This window comes from Sceloporus undulatus, chromosome 6, assembly GCF_019175285.1.
Source record: "Sceloporus undulatus isolate JIND9_A2432 ecotype Alabama chromosome 6, SceUnd_v1.1, whole genome shotgun sequence".
Classification (NCBI taxonomy): Eukaryota; Metazoa; Chordata; class Lepidosauria; order Squamata; family Phrynosomatidae; genus Sceloporus; species Sceloporus undulatus.
Window position 1 is genome coordinate 31,712,968 of NC_056527.1, and position 21,176 is coordinate 31,734,143.

General features: G+C 41.9%; 2 protein-coding genes across 2 annotated transcripts in view; both read left to right on the forward strand.

Annotated features, from left to right (window-relative positions):
* The window catches only part of COL1A2 (collagen type I alpha 2 chain), a 69,175-nt gene extending 62,818 nt beyond the window's left edge, over positions 1 to 6,357 (forward strand). The window contains exons 49-52 of the mRNA XM_042476300.1: positions 250 to 496; positions 1,523 to 1,713; positions 3,952 to 4,194; positions 5,674 to 6,357. Of these exons, the coding sequence (XP_042332234.1) occupies positions 250 to 496; positions 1,523 to 1,713; positions 3,952 to 4,194; positions 5,674 to 5,820 (828 nt within the window). The 3' untranslated portion in view covers positions 5,821 to 6,357. The remainder of the gene's footprint in view (positions 1 to 249; positions 497 to 1,522; positions 1,714 to 3,951; positions 4,195 to 5,673) is intronic.
* A 13,861-nt stretch (positions 6,358 to 20,218) lies between these two features.
* The window catches only part of CASD1 (CAS1 domain containing 1), a 44,939-nt gene continuing 43,981 nt past the window's right edge, over positions 20,219 to 21,176 (forward strand). Inside the window, exon 1 of the mRNA XM_042474100.1 lies at positions 20,219 to 20,829. Coding sequence (XP_042330034.1) covers positions 20,223 to 20,829 — 607 coding nt within the window. The 5' untranslated portion in view covers positions 20,219 to 20,222. The remainder of the gene's footprint in view (positions 20,830 to 21,176) is intronic.

Genomic DNA, 21,176 nt, shown 5'->3' on the forward strand with positions numbered 1-21,176 from the left:
GACATTTCATTTTAAGTGAAATTTAATAAGGCAAATAATGTAGTAAGCCTTCATGTAAAGACTAAATTTGTTCATACTAAATTCTTCCTGAAAATCAGTCTCTGATTAGTGGGTTCTTCATCAAACATATATATACTTTGCATCCAACAACATCTGTCAGTTACCTAGAAAAGAATAGTTCTGCATAACCAAGGTGAATGTGATTTAAACATATGCCTACTAATTTCTTCCACTTCTGAACATTTTTAGGGCCCACCAGGTCCACCTGGTCATCCTGGCCCACCTGGTCCCAATGGTGGTGGATATGAAATTGGCTATGACATGGAATACTACCGGGCAGATCAGCCTTCTCTTAGACCCAAGGACTACGAAGTTGATGCCACTTTGAAATCACTGAACAACCAAATCGAGACCCTCCTGACCCCAGAAGGCTCCAGGAAGAACCCAGCTCGCACTTGCCGTGACTTAAGACTCAGTCACCCTGAATGGACCAGTGGTATGTTCCAACTAGATGTTTAACTCATGGTTACTTACTTCATTTGGCAGGATAATGGCTGACTCTGTGTTGGATTCAGCCATTTATTCCTGGTAGAAAAACTCCATGTGTGTAGAAATCTCTTTGTGGTGGTGAACTTAACCTGTGATGGGATGGATAAGACCACACCCACATCTTCCTTTTTTTACCTTTTATTTAAGACTCCGCTTTCACAAAAACAAGAAAACAAATAGACAAATTACTAGACTATCTGAGCTGGTCTTTTCACATTTCTGTCAGCTCTATGGATGGATGTGTAGGTGAAAGAGACAGATAGTGGTTCAGGCTTTTCCACCTACCTAACAAAATCTCTGAAGTGTTTGCTGGCTCAGATTTAGCATATATAGATAGCAAGAATTTCATTAACAAATACAATCCGTCCTCCAAATAATCTCATTTGTTTTCTTTTTTCCCCCCTCATTTATAAACAAATATCCTGTACGAATATCTTGTATAACTTCCCCTTTCTCATTTCCCCACTTTAGTTATAGGTCAGTTTCCCACAATGGACTGTGTGTCCAAAGTAGCTTACAATAACCATCAACTTGTTATCAAAACATAATGGGTGGTGAGGGGCGAGTAAAATGTTGCATAGATGACAAATCCAAATGAGACAAGAGAAACAATTAAGTAATCGTGGCATACATTCAGTATTTCCATGAGATCACCTAGGCATAAAACATAATAAAAACAACATGAAATCTAGTGGGTAAAGCAAGGAAGGAAAAAACTTCTAAGGAAAGTCTTGCTGCAGTCCAGGGGGCTACAGAAGTCAGGCTTAAATTCTTATAGCAGGCTTAAATATATATCAGAATTATATGTCCACATTCTTAATTTTTTTAGCACAACCAAATTTAAACAACAATTATCACTTATTAATAAGTAAAAGTTTTGATTTAACAATGCACTGTGTGTGTTCATACTATTCTTGTGACAGAAGCAGTGTGAGTATTGGATATGAAGCTGGCCATTCTTATTACTTTCTAGGGTTCTACTGGATTGATCCTAACCAAGGCTGCACCATGGATGCCATTAGAGTGTATTGTGACTTCTCCACTGGTGAGACTTGCATCCATGCCAATCCAGAAAACTTCCCACCTAAGAACTGGTACACTAACAAGAACTCTGCTGAGAAGAAACACATATGGTTTGGAGAAACTATCAATGGTGGTAGTCAGGTGAGCATTCAAAATGTGCAGATGTGCTCATAAAAACTGCAAACCTCCTCATAATCATAATTTTTCAATAATTTTGAAATCCACACAGTATCTAGTAAAAAAATTACATTACATTTTTAATCCAAATTACATTATTGCATTATGAATATAGTATCTCTCCTAATGGCAAGACATCTGGTCAAGGATGTTGATCACACACAATCTGGGGATATCCCAAAGGTTTTTTGTAGCTTGAAAACCACAAGATTCCCAGGAATATGTTGATAACCCTCCTCTTACATATGGATGCTCCTTTGCTTATACAGGTTGAGCTTCCCTTATCCAAAATTCCAAAAACCAAAATACGGCAAATATCAAAACTTTTTTCATGGGTAGCTGAAATAGTGACATTTTTGCTTTCTGATGGTTGTGTATGCAAACTTTGTTTCATGCACAAAATTATTAAAAATATTAATGAATATGTATATGAAACTTAAATGAATTTGATGTTTAGACTTGGGTCTCATTTCCATAACATCTCATTGATGTTCGTATCAGCAAATACAGGTATCCCAAAATCTGAAAAATCTGAAATACAGAACACTTATGCTTTTAGTTATTTCAGATAAGGGAGAGACAACCTGCATAAGCAGCAGCATTCATGTTCAGACGTCTGAAACAGGGAATCTTAGTAATAACCAAGCATAGCATTTTTTAAAATTTTTTGCCCCCAGAGCTATGTGAACAAGCATCGATCAACACTCTTTCAGTAATGATGAAATAAGTCAAAATGAACTGTGCCTTTCATGAAGCACTTCCTGATGTTTATCAGGAACCTCCTTAAATATTAGTTTCAGTAGCTGATGTTTAACTTTTAGTACAGGGGTTATGAATATGTAGTCCTCTGTTTATCGTATGCCAGTCCCATCAGTCCTAGCATAGCCAATGGTGAGGGATAACTAAGATGGTGGTTTAACAATCTCTGGAAGATCATGAATTCCTTCCCCCTGTCCTAGTTTATGAAAGATTCATACATTTTTTTTAAAAAAAATAAACTTCTATCATGTCTCCCTTGGGAACCATTGATATGAGTGAATGGTGAAATCTGGACTTCACCTGGTTTCCCTGTTTTGTGGAATGTTTAATAAATCCATATGGAATGAAGTTACTGATGAATAAGATGCAAAAGGATCTTGTAGCACCTTTGAGACTAACTGAAAAAAAGAAGCTGGTAGCATGAACTTTCGTAGACTAGAGCCTACTTCCTCAGAGGAATAAGGTGCAGTGAAGAAGCCAGAGACAAACTTATATAAGCCAGTTGTGTGCGAGAATGTCAACTGAAATTCAAAACCTTGTGGATCTAGAGATGAGGTGGCAAGTTCAGTTTTACCAATGGTCATTGGGGGACAAAGCTGGGAGTAAAGATGTTGCCTAAAGCCAAGGAGAGTAGATAATCATATGAATATAGGAATGTAGTGTGGGAGCCAGAGAGGCAGTGGCATCATTAAGGGCATGCGAGTGGTGCAGCCTGCACCAGGTGACACCCCAGAAGAGGAGTGACAGCCAGTCAGGCCCTCCTCCCGCTGGGCAAGTGAGGCAGGGTAAACATGCCCCTCCAGGCTTCACTGCAGCAGCGGCTCCCTTCTGAGGAGAAGACTGCCACTGTGGCAAAGGAGAAAGACGAGTGCATCCCTCCAGGCTGCAGTGGCAGGAAGGCCTGGAAAGGTGCACTCACTTTTCCAAGCATCACTGCAGCAGAGACTCCCTCCTCAGGAGAGGCCTCTGCTATAGTGAAGGAGAAGTATGAGCATGCCCTTTTGGCCACTGCCCCTCCCCATTAGCCTTCTGGCAGTCCCCCCACAGCAGCTGACACCTAGGGTGGGGATGCCATTGCAGAGAGGAAATGAGATGAGGAAAAGTCAAGGGTGCCCTCATGAGAATGAGGGAGAGGTTAAATAGTGTTGAAATGTGTATAATCTGCCAGGAAACTACTGTTTTTGTCCAGCTCACTGTTGATGCACTGGAATCTGTGGATACATTCCAAACTGCTAAATAGGATTATATCTAGATTAACTGATATTCAAGTTTTGCCATACAACATATCTGCTATACATAACTCAACTTGAATTATTTATTCAGAAAGGTTTGATTCTCCACATTATATTTACTTCAGATGCCAATGTGCATCTGCTTGACTTACTGAGGTATATTATTCATGTGATTTTAACCGAAAGATTCATCCTGCTCTTCTGTTTTTAGTTTGAGTACAACGAGGAAGGTGTGACTTCTAAGGACATGGCCACTCAACTTGCCTTTATGCGGCTATTGGCTAACCATGCTTCCCAGAACATCACTTACCACTGCAAGAACAGCATTGCTTACATGGATGAGGAGACAGGCAACCTTAAGAAGGCAGTGATATTGCAGGGATCCAATGATGTTGAACTACGAGCTGAAGGGAACAGCAGGTTCACTTTCAGTGTTCTTGAAGATGGCTGCTCTGTAAGTATCAGTTGTTTTTTTACTTTTTAAAAAACTATCTTGGGCTATTATTGTCCTCCCATACAGCTGTAATTACAGCTGTTATTACTTTGAAAGACCATTGGTCATTTGGATTCATTTCCATCAGGACTAACCAGTGACATTCCAGATATTGTTGAACTCCAATTTCTGCCACTCCTAGCCTCCTTCTCCAGTAGTGAAGTATGACAGAAATAGTAGTTCATCAACATCTGGAGGGCCAAGTGTTCCCTACTCATGATTAATGTGCTGGCCAAATGGCTGTAATAAAGTTGTTGTTGTTGTTGTTGTTGTTATTATTATTATTATTATTATTATTATTATTATTATTACTCATGATTAACAGCACAGCCCTGTAATATCTATTGAGAAGTGTGCCCCATTCCACTTGAAAGGGCTTATGTAGGTATAGAATTGTAACCTTAGTTTATATACAAATGATAAGCTTTTCCACCTTTGAAAGACATTAAATATTCTTCATACTATAATTATAACTATTTATCTAGGCCACAAAAATAGAACATAACAGCAAGCACACACTCTAAGGAGTTCACTCTGAACATATCCGGTACTGAGCTAAATTCTCAACTACCAGAAATTATTCTTATAGGCCCTGGGAAATTTTTCATTCCTGAAAAAGTTCTTACGTGACACAACTAATTTAACTTGACATGGAATCTACCAATCTTGTTCTTCTGCCCTTGTTACAGTTGAGCTGTAGAGCCCTAGAACATGGGCCATATGTGGTTACAGGAGTAGTTACCTTTAGCCGGGCCAAGGACCAAATTTTCAATCCCAGTACCTACCATGTCCTACACCAGGCTGAAAATAAAAACTGAGGCCCTGTACAGACTGGTGCTTTGCGCTGGCCTGAAGTGTCTGTACGTCATATTGCTATGCCCCCATCTACACAGGGCACACTATTATGACACACGGGGGTCCGAGCGCCCAAACAGCGTGCACTCGAAACGGTGGCATCATGGCACACAAGCACCTTTATGATGCCCTTAAAAAGAAACCGCCTAGAGCTGGTATATTTGGCAGATGTATGTCCACCCTCCACAGCTTTGTATATAGGTATATAAAGGAGATAAACCAGACTGAAATGAAAATGTCATCCGAGTGTGGCTGGTAATTATGGCTGCAGTTAAAGGTGCTACAGAGAGAGTGGGAAATATAAGGAATCAGATTAGAGACAGGGATCTCCAGGCAGATTGGAAAATGCAAAATATGTATCCTTGAAAGCATGTGAGCTATGGAGCTTGAAAACGTTACATTTTGGACTACAAGTCCCAGAATCCCTTAGTCAACAATGTAGCTGGGAATTCTAGGAAGTGATTTTTTAAAAGGTAACGTTTGCAAGTTCAGGTGAGTTGAAACTCCTGTTGATCTCTGTTAACAGCAATTATTCAGTTTCTTAAAAGACTGTTTTAACCCCTCTTTATTATTACTATCTTCCAGAAAAAGACCAACAAATGGGGCAAAACAGTCATTGAATACAGAACAAATAAGCCATCTCGCTTGCCCATCCTTGACATTGCACCTTTGGACATTGGTGGCGCTGACCAAGAATTCGCTGTGGACATTGGCCCAGTCTGTTTCAAATGAATGAACTCAAACTAACTTAAACCAAAACCAAAAAAAATAAAAAATATTCTCTCTTTGCCATTTCTTTTTTATACTGAAAGCTGACTCCTTCCATTTCTTCTGTTCATCTACTTGCTTAAACTCTGGGCGAAAGAGAAAGAGAAGGATTTATTGGAACGTTACACAATGCAATTTAATGCAGCCCCCAAAGGAATCGGAAGTTGTTGTTTTTTCCCAAGATTTTGTCACCTTGTTGTGGAAAATGTCAGCCTTTGTGTAAAAACAAAAAACATAAAAAGCAAAAACCAAATAAAAAAAATCCTGAAAGTTTGCACCATTTGTGGCCTTTGAATATCTTCCACAGAGGAAGTTTAAAACCACAACTTCCAAAGGTTTGAACTACCTCATACACTTTTAAGGCAAGTGCTGTGTGATCTACATTCTTATACATTATCTGAGGTGCTTTCTGATCCCATGCATAACAGAAAGGTGCTGATTCATTATGATAGAGTATATTGCCAATACTTGAACTTTATGGTGCTAGAAACAGAAACAAAACCATTTATCTGTATTAAGTTGTATTGTTTGTTTGGAATCTGTCTCAAAATAAATTCAGGCTGTCCCATTTCACCACCAGACTAAGCATGTGGATAATTTCTTCCCCTCTGCCCTTCCCGTGCCATGCCCCATCCCATCTTCCTCCTCTTCTTCAACATCAGGTGTCCATGCTTTTTAAATCTCATTCTCATTTTCTACAACGGGCAGAAAAGGAATCATCGTTTCTCAAAAAAAAAAATGTACCTATTTTGTATATGTGAGATGTTTAAATAAATTGTGAAAATTTGAAATAAAGCATGTCCAGTGTTCCAAAAGAAACCACTGAATGAGTAAAGTTCCTTGCTTAAGTGCATCAATGGATATTTGTGCACCTGTTTACTCTCCAACTCTCCTCATTCTTATTAGAATATGAAAAAGTTACACGATTCAGTGTAGCTTCCAGGGCAACTCACTACACCCATGCTTCTACTTTGGCGTTTCTGATTCATTTGATTGCAGGCTATGTTAAGTCTACATTGTCCCTATGAAATGGTCATGTTAGGGCTGGGGACGTTAAGAGTAAAGAGATCTTGTTGCACCTTTGAGACTAACTGAAATAAAGAAGTTGGCAGTTTAAGTTTGTAGACTCAAGTCTACAAAAGCTCATGCTGCCAGCTTTCTTTCATTTAGCCTCAAAGTGCTACAAGATGTCTTTACATACTGATTTTACAGACTAACACAACTATATCTTTGAAATCTACCAGGGATGAGGATACTCTATCTTATGAGGCTTGATCCAACCCACTAGGATTCCATATTTAGCCGGTTAGCTTCTGCCATTGTCTCTGTTTTGAGATTGGAGATGTGAGGCTATTTAAAGCCCAAGAAGGTTTGTATGGAAATAAACTTGTTTTACACCTTGGAATTTTTTTTTGCATGAAACAGCTGTGATTATATACACCGATTAATACTTAGTTTTTCCAGCACAATCTGCTGTGTGCCATGTAGTCTGCACTGTACCTCTAAACTGGTCTGATAACTTCAGCTTCAGTGGAATATCCTTTCCCATTGCCAGTGTTGAAGAAAGTTTCAATTAATAGTCAGTCCCATCAGTGGTTGCCCCTGGAATGGGAAGGAACATCATCTTGTTCTTTACATCTGTGTTCAGCTGGCTTTGAGGTGGTTACCTCTACTTTTGTGCACTGAGATCAGATAGAAGATTGAATCCTATTGGCTAGTCTCAATTTGAGTAGATATTGAAACAAATGTCAAATAATGCTTTAACATGTAGGTAAATCCTATTGACTGAATAGGCCTAGTTGAAACCAGCAATAGGATTTAGGACTGTGACTGCAAGCCAGCTTGCTGAAAGACACATGCTATTTGTATTTTCCACAATGTGAAATACAATGGAATATTGGGTGTGATTTTCAGAGGTACATCATTAAGAAATTACCATTCAGTTTTCACCACATCCCTCGTTATGGAAAATGTAGCTTAGCCTACCAACCCAATGGACAGAAATTACAAAGTACATTCAAAGCCAAGAAATAAGCTTTAACTTAACATTTTAAATTACTGTAACTTCTTACTCTGCTTGTAAAAATGCTGGAGAAAGACCTGTTTTGAACCCATTCCTTTGATAGTTGCATGGTGAGAAAATGCTTATCATGCAGACCAAAGTGGGGCACTTCTTTCAGTTCAGTGGCCAAGTTCAATTTCACAAAAGTCCACAGGGTAGCATTCCAGGACTGTGCCAAGGCCAAAGGAAAAAGGTAGGGAGAAAATACCAGTATTTTTTTATTTAAGCTCTTAGTACCAATAATCAGCCCTTAGAAGAGGCACCTCAACCTTTTAGAGTAGGGAGAAAAACTGTACAAAAGCTAGGAAACCACCAAATTATGCTGTCAAGAAGTTATGGATATAAGTCTCTGAGGAAGCCTAGAATGGTGCTTCTCGGGTTCCTTGATGTGGGGAATCAGAAATTATTTTCTTCCACTGTGCCAGGGGCCTGTACCATATTTATGCCCATTGGCTACAATGATTTCTTTTACCAGGAAACTGGCCAGGGATCAGCGGCCAATGGCTCATGGAGTGACATCTATCAAAGGACTACTGCTTTGAGTAACACTGGCCCAGAGGTCTGGTCTGGGGTCCAAGGAGGCATGAACTGGGGCCTCGGGGCCTAATGTTTGCCATCCCTGATCAGTGGTGTTCCCAGACCCATTTCAGCCGGTGTGTGGGGGCAGCGCTATCAGAGGACAGGGCGGAAATGGTACCAGTGGAAGGATGGCCCGATTGTGTGTCACCCGTCTTCTGGAATATCACCCAGTGTGGGCCGCACTACTGCATCCCCCAATGATGCCACTGCCTCTGATTACAGCATCAGTCACTGAATCTTTGACTGTCACATAGGACTTTTTCACACAGGGAAAATCAGGGGCTTAAACATCTATTATCCCATGAAAATCGTGCAATTGTGATTAGCATTTTCACACGAAGTCATGATTAAATTAATGGGAAATCCTGTGAATGATTTGTTGCTTTATATTGCCTGTCTATTGCCTGTTTATTCCTGGGATAATGGCAATTTAATCACAATGTGTGTGAAAATGTTAATAGCGATTGCACGATTTTCACAGGCTAATCAATGTTTAAATCCCCCTATTTTCCCTGTGTGATAAACTCCATAGACGTTAAAAGCAAAGAAATCCTGAAAAAGATAGGAACAACTCTATGAGAGATGCTAACAGTGTGTCTTTTAGCACAACAGTATAAAGGCAAGAGTATTTAATACATTACCAACTCTTTTAATCATTCCATCTGTTTCTAACAATCAAAACAGAAGTGTCCTTGCTTATTAGCTAAAGCAACAACACCCATGCATGCAAGAGTGTACAAACCAGCTGGGGAAACTTCAGGATTTGCCAAAAAATGTTTACAATTTTTTTAAGCAGGCACAGAATGCTGACTGTTGAGATGGCAATGGTAAATGGGAGATACGAGAAATGGGATGGAATAGCTTGGAAAGCCAAGGAGAAACACTCCACACTGCAGTATTTTGTGGCAAGATCCCACTTGTTCTCTATGATGTCTTCAATAGCTATTTCCCATGAAATGTGTTTGATTCCTGTTCTGTGTTCCTTTGTGGTGTTTAATGTGTCAGTATGTTTCATTTATTTGCTTTGTTCCATGCTACAGCAATTGCTTCTTTGGACTAGATTCAAATTATGAGGCAAGGAAGGAAAAGGAAAAGGAAGGACAGAAAGTTTAAAATTAGGGACAAATATTTCAATTCTACTTCCATGTTCTTTCACTTTTTCCCACCTTCATTTCCACTCTGTGCCAGTCTGATGTGGATATTTTAAAATAAATAAACAAATAAACAAATAAATAGCTATATTTTGGCATGTATATTTTCATTGAACATTAATAGACACCCACACCCATTGTCTAAAGCATATTTGTACACATTTCACAGATGTATACTGTCCTTTCCCCCAAAAAATGTGCACATGTTGACAAATGCATTTTTGCATTTGTTTATTTTAATAAACTGCAAATTGTCTCTGTTTGCATGTTTAATTTAGGAAGTTTCATGGACTGTGTGGACTCATTTGCGGGAAAATCTTGACAGAGTGGATTCTTATATCACTATTTAAAATACACTGTTCTGAATTTCTATGGCTACATTAAGAGACTTCCATCTCTTGTCTTGGAAAGGAAATGTTGAGTTCAAACAGAGTTATGGAATGTGTGCTCCTGGACTACAACTCCTATTTTCTCTCATCATCAGCTATACTAGTTAGAGATGCTGTCCTACAGCTGGAAAGCCACATGTTCCCCACCCCTGGAGTAAAACACTTCTAAAATTCAAGAGAGATTATTCACTTTGCCGTCGGTACGGCTGTTAATGACTTTGGAAAGGATTTCCATTCTGAGTCTTTGGAGATGTTCTGCATCACTAAGAATATTATAAAAGTGACAAAGGGCCTGAACAGACCGGCCAAAATAAAGCTGCTTCGGGTCACTTTGGAGATATGCTATTTAAATGACACACACATCTTTAGAGGCCAGAAGCTGCACCAAAGCTGCGCTCCAGTCCCTAAGACTGGAGCATGGCTTTGGTGTGGCATCCAGCTTCTTAGGATGCATGCAGCCTTTAAAAAGCATATCTCCAAAGTGACCTGAAGCAGCTTTATTTTGGCCTGTCTGTTCGGGCCCAAAGACAATGCAGAGATATAACATTACCTTACTTATCTTTCTCTCTCCTTGGTGGAGTACTCACAGATAATTATTTTCTAGTCTCACAATTCTAGGACTCCATAGCTTTGAAGAAAGGGTTCCCTAACTATTGCCCTAACTCAGGTAGAGTCAACACAGTGGCACTACAGGGTAATAAAGTCAGAGGACACACATATACTGATTTCCTGCATTACTAGTTCATGAAGAGAACTGCAGACAGACTACTGATCACAGGATTCCTGAATGCTACTGGTCTTGGGAATAAAGTGATACAACAGAGTGGGGCCAAACCCATGTCAGTCCACTATTAAACTAATTTATCTATACCCCCTCAGCTTGGAGGCAACTTAGTGATGTTATGTGCTCTCAGATACTGGATTCAACTTCATCCTCACTATTTAAAGTGTCTCTCCTGCAATTATGTCATAGGTTTCCATGCATCTGATTAAATGGAGAGCAATCCACAAAAGCTTCTGCCACCACTTTGTAATAGTCAAGGTATGAGGATCCTGTCATTTTATGAAAATGTTTTCCTAACAAATACAGCCATTCAGATTGGGAGTACTCACATCTTTGAAAACCCTTACATTCCTCAATAGTAGTTTGAATGTGTTAAAACCAATCTTTTCAATTCTTCTTTTTTCCAAAAGGTGGCAGCCTTGACAAAGTATTTCAGCTTACAGAGAAATATTTTTGATGTAAAGTGGAAGGCTTTCATGACCGGCATCCATAGTTTTTTGTGGGCTATGTGGCCACAGATGCTGGCGAAACGTCAGAAAGAAACTCTGCTAGAACATGGCCACATAGCCCGAAAAACCCACAAAAAAACAAAGATTTTTGAAATAAGCAGTTTATCTAACCTCAAAAAAAAAAAAAGAAAAAAAAGATTTAATCTAGCAATCATTTACCATAAAAATTATTTTGTCCTTGCAACATCATTATGCATGTGCTCAAGTGACAATAAACATATATTACACATAAATGTAAAGTCTATGAATGTAAGGAGCTTCCATGTACAATGTATGGCAGTGCAACCAAATCATTTTTGCACAAAGTGCACAATTTATTGACAGAAATAAGCATTGCAAATTGTTGGAAGATTTGTTGGATGATTTTGCATTCTTTCTTCCCCTCCTTAGATAGATAGATAGATAGATTTTTCTGCATGCAAATCCTGCTGTCTTCCCTCATCCAAACATCCCATTTGCTCCTACTGAATCACAGGGCAATAACTTTGCAAATTGGTAAGCAATCCAAAACCCCATATCTGTCAGTAGGTAAAGTGTGTAGTGAAGAGCTGCCAGTAGTTTCTAATGGAACTCAGTCACCGGACGTCAGTCAAAAGTGCAAGGAAACATTATCAATCATCTGATATAAAGAAGGGCTACTGCAGGAACGAGACATTTGGTGAATACGTTGGGACCATTTGATAGTCTGAAGAGTAGCACTTGAGACTGGAAAATGGCTTGGCCCCTTGCAAAACACAGGTATCACAGTCTCAGACTGAAATGTGGAAATGCACATCCTTTAGATATATCATTGTAAACCTGATTCCTTTGCACAACAGAGGATGGTGTCCATCCAGTTTTCTTGTGTGGATGTACCAGTTGACTCCCCTCAGGTCCAGAATGGACATGGACCCTCTTCTCCTTCACTTCTTCAGTACTCATGACAGGTGCAGTTATTGAATTTAACAGATGTGGCACTGGGACAACTTACAGAGGCAAAGACAGTACCTGGATGAGCTTGACGACTTTTTAGCAGAACCAGATCAGTATTGAGACTATTTGAAAGACCTCTTATTGGATGATCCTTGTGAAAATTATACTTTCTGACCTCAGGTTCTCGGACTCTGTTCCTGACTGGTTTAAATCTTATTTGCCCGATAGATCCTTTGCAGTGGTCACAGATGGTAAGACTTCATCCTCTGTTTCCTTATCTGTTGGAGTTCCCCAGGGCTCTGTTTTGGATCCCCCACTGTTCTCTCTTTAGACATTGTCCCTAGGAAAACTTATCAGCTCTTTTGGTTTTTCCTATCATCTGTACACTGATGACACTCAGCTGTATCTTTCCACCCCTGACCTTTCTCCAGGGTTTGAACAGCAAGTTTCATCTTGTCGTACAGCTATCTCTCAGCGCTCAAAGCTCAACATGTCCAAGACTGAGCTTCTTGTCTTTCCACCTAAGTCCACCCTTCAATACTCCTTTTCTGTTTCTGTTGACATCTCTATTCAACTGGTCTAGGAAGCCCACAGTCTTGGTTTCATTTTTTATTCTTCTCTGTCATGTATCCTCCAGATCCAGGGCACAGCCAAGGCCTATAGATTTTTTTTCTCTACAATATTGCTAAACTCTGTCCATTTCTCTCGGCTTCTACTGCCACGACTCTGGTCCATGCCCTGGTGGTCTCACAACTAGATTATTGTAACCTCCTTCTGGCAGGGATTCCTCTCTCTCACCTCCATCCTTTAATTTCTGTCCAGCATTCAGCTGCATGCATTATTACATCCGCTCGCCACTTTGATCATGTTTCTCCTCTATTATCCTCCCTTCACTGGCTCCTCTTCCCCTTCCATGTTCAGTATAAGCTCCTGTTGTTGACTTTTAAAGCCCTGCATAGACTGGCCCCTCCTTATTTATCAGACCTTCTTCCTCCTCACCTTCTCACACATGCCCTCTATTCTGGTAGTCAAGGTCTGCTGTCCTAGCCTAGGATTTCCTCTGCCCCATCCCAGATTCGTCCCTTCTCACTTACTGCCCCTCATTCCTGGAATCTTCTTCCCCCAAAAGTACAGGTCTTCACTTCTTTAACCAGTTTCAAAACTAAATTGAAGACTATATTGTTCAGAGAAGTGTTCCCAGGTATTGTGTGATTCTTTATCTGATTGTTATCTCATATTTGACTTGATATTTGATGTTTTTAACTTGTTGCCTGCTTATTTTATCTAATTCTATCTTGTGTTATTATCTATTGTTTTATATGTATAAGTGGCCCTTCTTATACACTGATTTTTTATACACGGATTCAATATCCATGGTTTGAAAATGTTCAAAAAAAGTATAAATTTCAAATATCAAACCTTGATTTTCCATTTTTTAATAAGGGACATCATTTTGCTATGTCATTATATTTAATGGGATTTGAGCATTCACAGATTTTGTTATCCACGGGGGATCTTGGAACCAAACTTCAGTGTATAACAAGGGTCCACTGTATTTTATTATTATCCTGTAGAATGTATGCCTTTGGCAGGTTTGTTATCGATTTTATTGATTGTATGTACAGCGCTGTGTAAATCTACAGCACGATATAAATAAAGTATTATTATTATTATTATTATTATTATTATTATTATTATTATTATTATTATTATTAAGATTGTTTAGAAGACCTGCTGGGAGAATGCATCACAATGACTGAGTTAGGTGGGGGATGCTGGAAAAGTAAAGTTGCTTCCTCATATTGAATGCTATATGATTTTTTCTTCTGATGAGACAGAATATATAGCCCACAATTTTAGGATGAGATCAGAAAATGCTGGTAAGGAGGGAAGCATTGGCAGTTGAACTATGTCGGATCTGACATACTGGGATACTGGATCAGACACAGGTGGAGGTTATGATAAAGCATCCAAGCCAAGGGATTTGGCCATCCTACAGATTTGTTCACTGCATGATCTAATAATGTCCTTTGACACAGAAAGTGATGTTGTGTCTGCAGCATTGGGATCCAGACAAAGTCAGTGGAGAGGGGCAGAAAGAGAGAGAAAAAATCTGATTAATAATCTTCCACTGAGGATCTCTCAGAAACCTGTGTGTCTTTGAAGCATCAGAAACAAGTTGAGATACAAGAGTGGAGGAAGTCATTGTGACAGTCTCAGTAGATATGGAAAGTCTTACTGAAGTAGTTGAGGCTGTAACAACGATTGATAGAGACAAGTAGCAAAGTCACTGGAGCAACAGAAAAAGTGGGAAAGGTTCTTACCAAAAGCTACTTATCTCTAGCTTTCAACTGAGTTTCTAGGCAGCCACAACCCCCTCATTTATACGTCACAGAAACCATGAAGCAGCAGTTATGATTCTTATTTATTGTGTCTGCCTCCTGCCGATTTCATCAATGCCAATATTTTGCATTTCATCAGTGCCAATAAATATATATTTAGTTTGAATTGTTATCAATGCCAATATTGTGCCCACCCCCTGCCAATTTTCATCAGCCTCCATGAAGTTTGGTGAATTAACTCTTGCAGCACATAGAAAACAAGGACTGGAGAACATGCAGCCTTCCAGATGATGTTGGATGGTAACTTGAGTCATCCCTCGCCATCTGTTATGCTGGCTAGGACTAACTGGAACTACATTCCAAGAACTCCCAGACAGTCATATGATTTCCACCTCTGATTTATATAATAAAATGGACCAACGTGTTGAGTTTTTTAAAAGTACAATATTGGCAAAGACTAAGAAGGTGCTGATTTTCAACAACTGAATCCCAGAGAGGAAATCATGGGATATGCTGATGGTGATCTGTACAAAGGAATGGCCTGTCTGGCTTCTCAATGTATGGGTGTACATTGATCAATTTCATTGATTTAAGTGAGACATCTGTGGGTTTTTCAGTGAACTGCAACTTCTCCAGGTACAGAAAAGAGAACAAGAAGAGCACTAGTATCTTAAAGAAAGGCAGTATACGTATTAAAATTTGAATCTTGTATACAAGAGGGAATATTTAATAATCTAGCTCTTGTTCTGCAACTTTACAGTTCCTGTAAGCGTAAAGCATCTCTCCACATATATACTGGTATATTTGTTAACAGAAGCACACAAATTTCTGCCAAGATCTTGAGTGTGACGGCTACTACTTCTTACTACTGCTATATCACAGCATAAAAACTGATAATATTAGCACTGTAGCAGACAAAACTATCCTATTTGGTTTATGTATATTTAGTGTGACAATTTAGATAAGTGATTCTCAATCTTGAGTCCTTCAAATCTGTTGGACCAAGTCTCAGAATCCCCAGCCAACGTGTCCAATGGTCAGGTATTCCAAAGAACTGGGTGATTAAACACTGAGAATCGCTATTTTAAAGGCTGTTTACATAAAGGCGTGATGGGCAATAATACCAAGGTAGCTACTGTGATACACATATGAATCACGTTTATTTGAATTTTCTTCAATAAACAGAGCTGCTTGGGGCAGGAAAAGTTAGCAAAGATATGATACCCTTTCTCAAATAGTAGTAAAACATGAAGTGCAGACACTCACCATGACAGACCACAAGAGGAATCCAAATATGCTGGTAACATTTTTGATCCATATTAATAAATCAGTTGTAGTGATTGCAGACTCTAACCAAAGTGGGTGTTTAATAAAGCTCATGGGTTTTAACTCCCCATTCAAGAAAGTTAACATCACCAACTATCTGCTTTAGAACAGGGGTATATGATGTTGGGAAAAACAACCTGTCACTCCTCAAATAAGGTTAACAAAGTAGTTAAGTTCAGAAGGAAATTAAACCTGAGGAGGGGTGCTGGGAGTGGCAGATAATGCCATTGTCTCTGAGAAGCAGATCATCCTGTTAGTTCAACTCTGGCTTCAGTATCATACAACACTGGCTCCTACAAAAATGCTGCTACCAAAATGCTGCTACTATATTCCTATAGTAAGCTGCTGTGTGGCCACACTTTTGGTCATGAATGGTATCATTTCTGTGTTCATAAAAGAATAAGATTACCTGTGACAATGGCAATGTTTGTCTAAACAACAACAGCTTTTGAGATTTCACATTGCCTGCTATTTTAAAGTTAAATAAATTAATACGAGACAAGCACACCAAAAGCTTCCATGGTTGTATCTTCCATGTGACTTGATCAGGATGTTAAAGTTTAGCTAAGCAGCAATGTTTGCTTGTTGGCTGAATCTCAATTTCAACACCATAGTGGTTTGACAGCATCGTATTACTTCCTTCTCTTGTATGCAAGCTAGTCAATTGTTTTCCAGAATGCATTCTTTTTATATAAAATGAAAAAACAACCTACCACATCGAGCAAGGTTTACCTTGAAGAGTTATTCCATGTTGTCTGAAGTGCCATAACAGAATCATGGAATCATAGTACTGTTGTCCCTTCCGATTCATGGACTTGGAGCCTGTGGTTTCACCCATTTGCGGACAGCAAGTGGGGAGGGACAAAATGGTATGCATGCCTGAGGCACACATGCAACAGCGCACCTGGGAGCGTGCCACCATTGAAATCAATGGTGACTTGAATATCAGCGTTTTTCTGGATTTACGGGGGTCCAGAATGGATCCCCCATGAATCGGGAAGGAAGACTGTATTACCTTATCCCTGTGCAAATGATAGCAAGAGCTGCCAACAGGTTTCCCCCCCTTTTCTGGTTCATAAGGGTAACAGCAAGTTGCTTACCTGAGTGGTCATCTGTGCCTACACACAAATGGATTCTGCACCTGCACAGAGATCGCCAGCAGAACTTTCTAGAGTGAAGTAGCCTGGCAAGAATACTCTGCCACCGCCTACTGCGCATGCTCCAGCCTGCAAAGCTACCACCTTCTCCGTTTCCAAGTCTGCCATAAATAACACGGACCTGAAAGAGGGGAGGGAGGGCGGGTTGTGTGAGGGCACAGATGACCATTCAAAGAACCACAGTTCCAGGTAAGCAACCTGTTCATCATTGTGATTTCTGTGCCTCATAGAAATGGGTGACTCTAGGGCTTACCCATGGAAGGAGGATCAGGTCACTGGAGAACAGAAGGACAGCATAACCAAAGCTAGCATCCACTCAAGATCTACAATCCAAGTGGTAATGCTGAATAAAAGTAGAAAGTTGGGACAAAATGGCTTTAGATAAATCAGCAAAAGAGATTCAGTGAAGAGGCAATTGCTCTACTAGAGTGAGCCCGAAGGTTTGTTGGGCTTGGGTACTTCACCATTTTATAAGCCAAGCGAATAACCTCTACAATCCATTTGGAGAACCTTTGGGAAGACACTTTCTGACCTCTCCTGGTACCTCCATGGCAAATAAAGAGTCTTTCAGATATGCGAAATGAAGATATCCATTGGATATAAAAGGACAATGCCCCCATGAACATCCAAACAAGTACTGTAGTGATTTCTCTACAGCAGATTACAGGTTAGGGTAAAATGTAGGCAACACAATGTCCTAGTTAAGGTGGCATTGGGATACTATGTATGTAGACAGATCTTGTAACACCTAAAAAAAATCTAGAAGAAACCAAAAGCTACAAGTAAACCCCAGCCATGTCGATACTTTAATGGCATTTTAATGGATATAATAAGCCTTAATTAACTTTCACCAAGGAACTGCAAATGTTTGTTTGATAATTGATACAGTCTTCCTGACCATTATGGAAAGAGATCTTGGAGCACCTTTAAGACTCACTGAAAGAAAGAAGTTGGCAGCATGAGCTTTCGTAGACTTAAGTCTACTTCCTCAAATGGTTTTGGCAAGTCTGCTTCCTCCATCTATTTCTTAAGTCTACTTCCTCAGGTGCATTAGGTAAAAAGGAAATGTCACAATTGGACTATGACTCTGGAGATTCCCTGCTTGAGCAGAATAGGTCACTGAGTGACTTTGGGCAAGTAACAGTCTCTCAGCCTCAGAGGCTGGTAGTGGCAACCCCCCTCTGAGGAAACTTCCAGGAAAACCCTATGAACCTAAGTCAGATATGACTTGAAGGTAACAACAACAATAGCCTCCAATTTTCACTTGGAGTATAACACTGAACAATGAGACCCAGTGGGGTGTAGTTGTTTGAGCACTGGATTATGACTCTGGAGACCATGGTTCGAATCCCAGCTCAGCCATGTAAGCCCACTGGGAGACCTTTGGCAAGTCACACTCTCTCAGCCTCAGAGGATGGCAATGCCAAATCCTCTCTGAAGAAACCTGCCAAGAAAACCCTAGGACAAGTCAAAACGGACTTGGAGGCAGTTGTTATTGTGTGCCTTGAAGTTGTTTCTGACTTATGGCAAACCTAAGGGGAACCTTATCACAGGGTTTTTCTTGGCTAGTTTCTTCAGAGGCGGGTTGCCACTGCCATCCTCTGAGGCTGAGAGTGTGGCCTGTTCAGGATCACTCAGTGAGTTTTTATGCTCAACTGGAGATTCGAACTCTGTTCTCCACTACACCGACTTGGAGGCAAACAACAAAGCTGTTTGACAGTGGAATACGCTGCCTTAAGAGTGATGGAGTCTCATTCTTTGGAGGTTTTTAAACAAGCTGCAAGGCTAATCTGTCGAGAGTGCTTTGGTTGTGTATGCCTGCATGGCAGGGGGGTTGAACCGGATGGCCTTGAGGTCTCTTTCAACTCTATGATTCTGTGATTTCCACACACACAAATCACACACTATTTGATGCCCCTTCCAGGGTAACCACAAAGGACAAAGCACCACAAAATGTAGGATTTTAAAGAAAAACCGAGGACACTACCAACATAAAAGCCAAAAACATTCATAGAAATATAAATTCATGCTTCTGCCATGCTCACAATGGAGGACATTTGGAAATTCCTCCTGGACAGAAGACTAAAATGTACGTCATGTCCTGGAAAAGGAGGATGTCTGATCACCCTGGCTGCTTCGCCACTTCGCCAGAAGTAATGGTGAAAGTTAGGGTTGCCATACGTCTGGACCTCCAAACCGGGGGAAATGTAGGACAAAATTTTCAAATGTAGGGCACATTTTTGGTGTGTCCTACATTTGAATAGGAGCCTCGCTGAGGGGAGGCTTTCCCTTGCTGCCTGGGCCCCGGGCCTCATCGCCATCGCGGCGGGGAGCAGAGCCCAAGCGGTGAGGGAAAGCCTCCCTCGGCTTGCCATATCCTGCCCGGGGGCGGGGGCAAACCGGGGTGGGACCGTGTGGACCCACCCCAAACCGGGAAAGTCCCACCCCAGGCAGGATATGGCAAGCCTAGTGAAAATTGACTCTGGAGAACAGGGTTCGATTCCCAGCTTGGGAAATTCACACTTCTTAGTCATGCTCAAAATGGAGTTGATTGTGGAGTTCCTCCTGGAGAGAAGGCTGAAATGTAGGACATGTCCTGGGAAATGAGGATGTTTGGTCACCCTGGTGCCTTCACCACAAGTAGTGGCGAAAGCTGAGTCTGGAGACCAGGTTTCCTTTCCCAGCTTGGCCATGGAAACCCACTTGGGTAACCATTGAGCAGGCCACACTCCCTCAGCCTCAAGGGAAAGGCACGTCCTGGAAAAGGAGGACATCTATAGTGGTGGAGGTGACTCTGGAGCCCAGCTCGGCCATGGAACCCACTTGGGGGGTGGGGTGGCCACACTCTCTCAGCCAGCCCCCAGATCCTATGAAGCCCTGCTGCCCTGGGGCCAAGAAGAGAGGGGCCCTATAGAGCTCTGGCTGCTCCCTTTCAAGCTGTTTGGCGGAGAGCCAGGGAGTTAAACATAAACCTCACAACAAGTTTTGTCCCCTATAAAACCAGGAGGGAAGAAGGAAGTGGCAGAGAGAGAGAGAAAGGAGGAGAGGGAGACGAAAAGGCCTCCTTCTTCTTCTCCCTCAGGCTCCCCTTCCTCCTCCTCTTCTCCCCACAACCGGCCAATTCCCGGGTGTTTCTTGTGAGGCGAAAGCCCCTGATGATGGCGGAGGCGGAGGCGGCGGCGGAGGAAGGGCCAGGCCGAGGGGAGCCGCGGGGGGCGGTAGTGGGGCCGCCTTCGCCTCAGCAGCAGCAGCAGCAGCACCGAGAGAGAGGCGGCCAGGAGGAGAAGGAGCGGGAGGAGGAGGAGGAGGACGGTTCTCGGGGGCAGCCGCCATCATTATTATTATCATTATTATCATCGTTATCCCCTTCTTCTTCCTCTTCGCCGCCTGAGGGGCAACGGAGGCGCCCTGACGACGAGGAGGAGGCGGCGGAGGAGGGAGACTCGTCCCCGTCCTTCCCTCCGTGGCGCTGGTGGCGTCGCCGCCGCCGCCTCGGGCTCCTCTCCGCCGGGCCCCCTCCTCCTCCTCCGCGCTGCCCCTCCGCCGCCGCCTCCTCCTCCTCCTCCTGGGGCTCCTGCAGCTTCTCCCGCCGCCTGGCCCTCTGCTGTTGTCATGGAGGAGCCAAGATGGCGGCCCTGGCCTACTCCTCGGGCATCAAGCGGGAGATCAACCACTACTTCAGCGTGAGGAGCGCCAAGGCCCTGGCCCTGGCCGCAGCCCTCCTCCTCGCCGCCTCCCACGCCCTCAGCTCCCGCCGCCCAGGTCAGCGGAGCAGGCACACGGATGGCAGCCGGGAATATGGGGGGCACCAGGCTTTGGGGGAATGGGGTTTGGGGGACTCAAGGGTCTGAGAGACAGAAGGGTTTGGGGACACAAAGGTTTGGGGGACAAGGGTTTTGAGGATGGGGACAAGGGTTTTGGGGACTCAAGGGTTTTGAGGATGGGGACAAGGGTTTTGGGGACTCAAGGGTTTGGGGGACAAGGGTTTTGGGGACGGATTTTGGTAACGGGAGCAAGACCTTTGGGGGGCATAGGGTTTGGGTTCTGAGGGTAAGTGACAAGAGGAACCAGAGGAAGGGGAGCCTGTCAATGGAGGGGTGCCTCCCCAT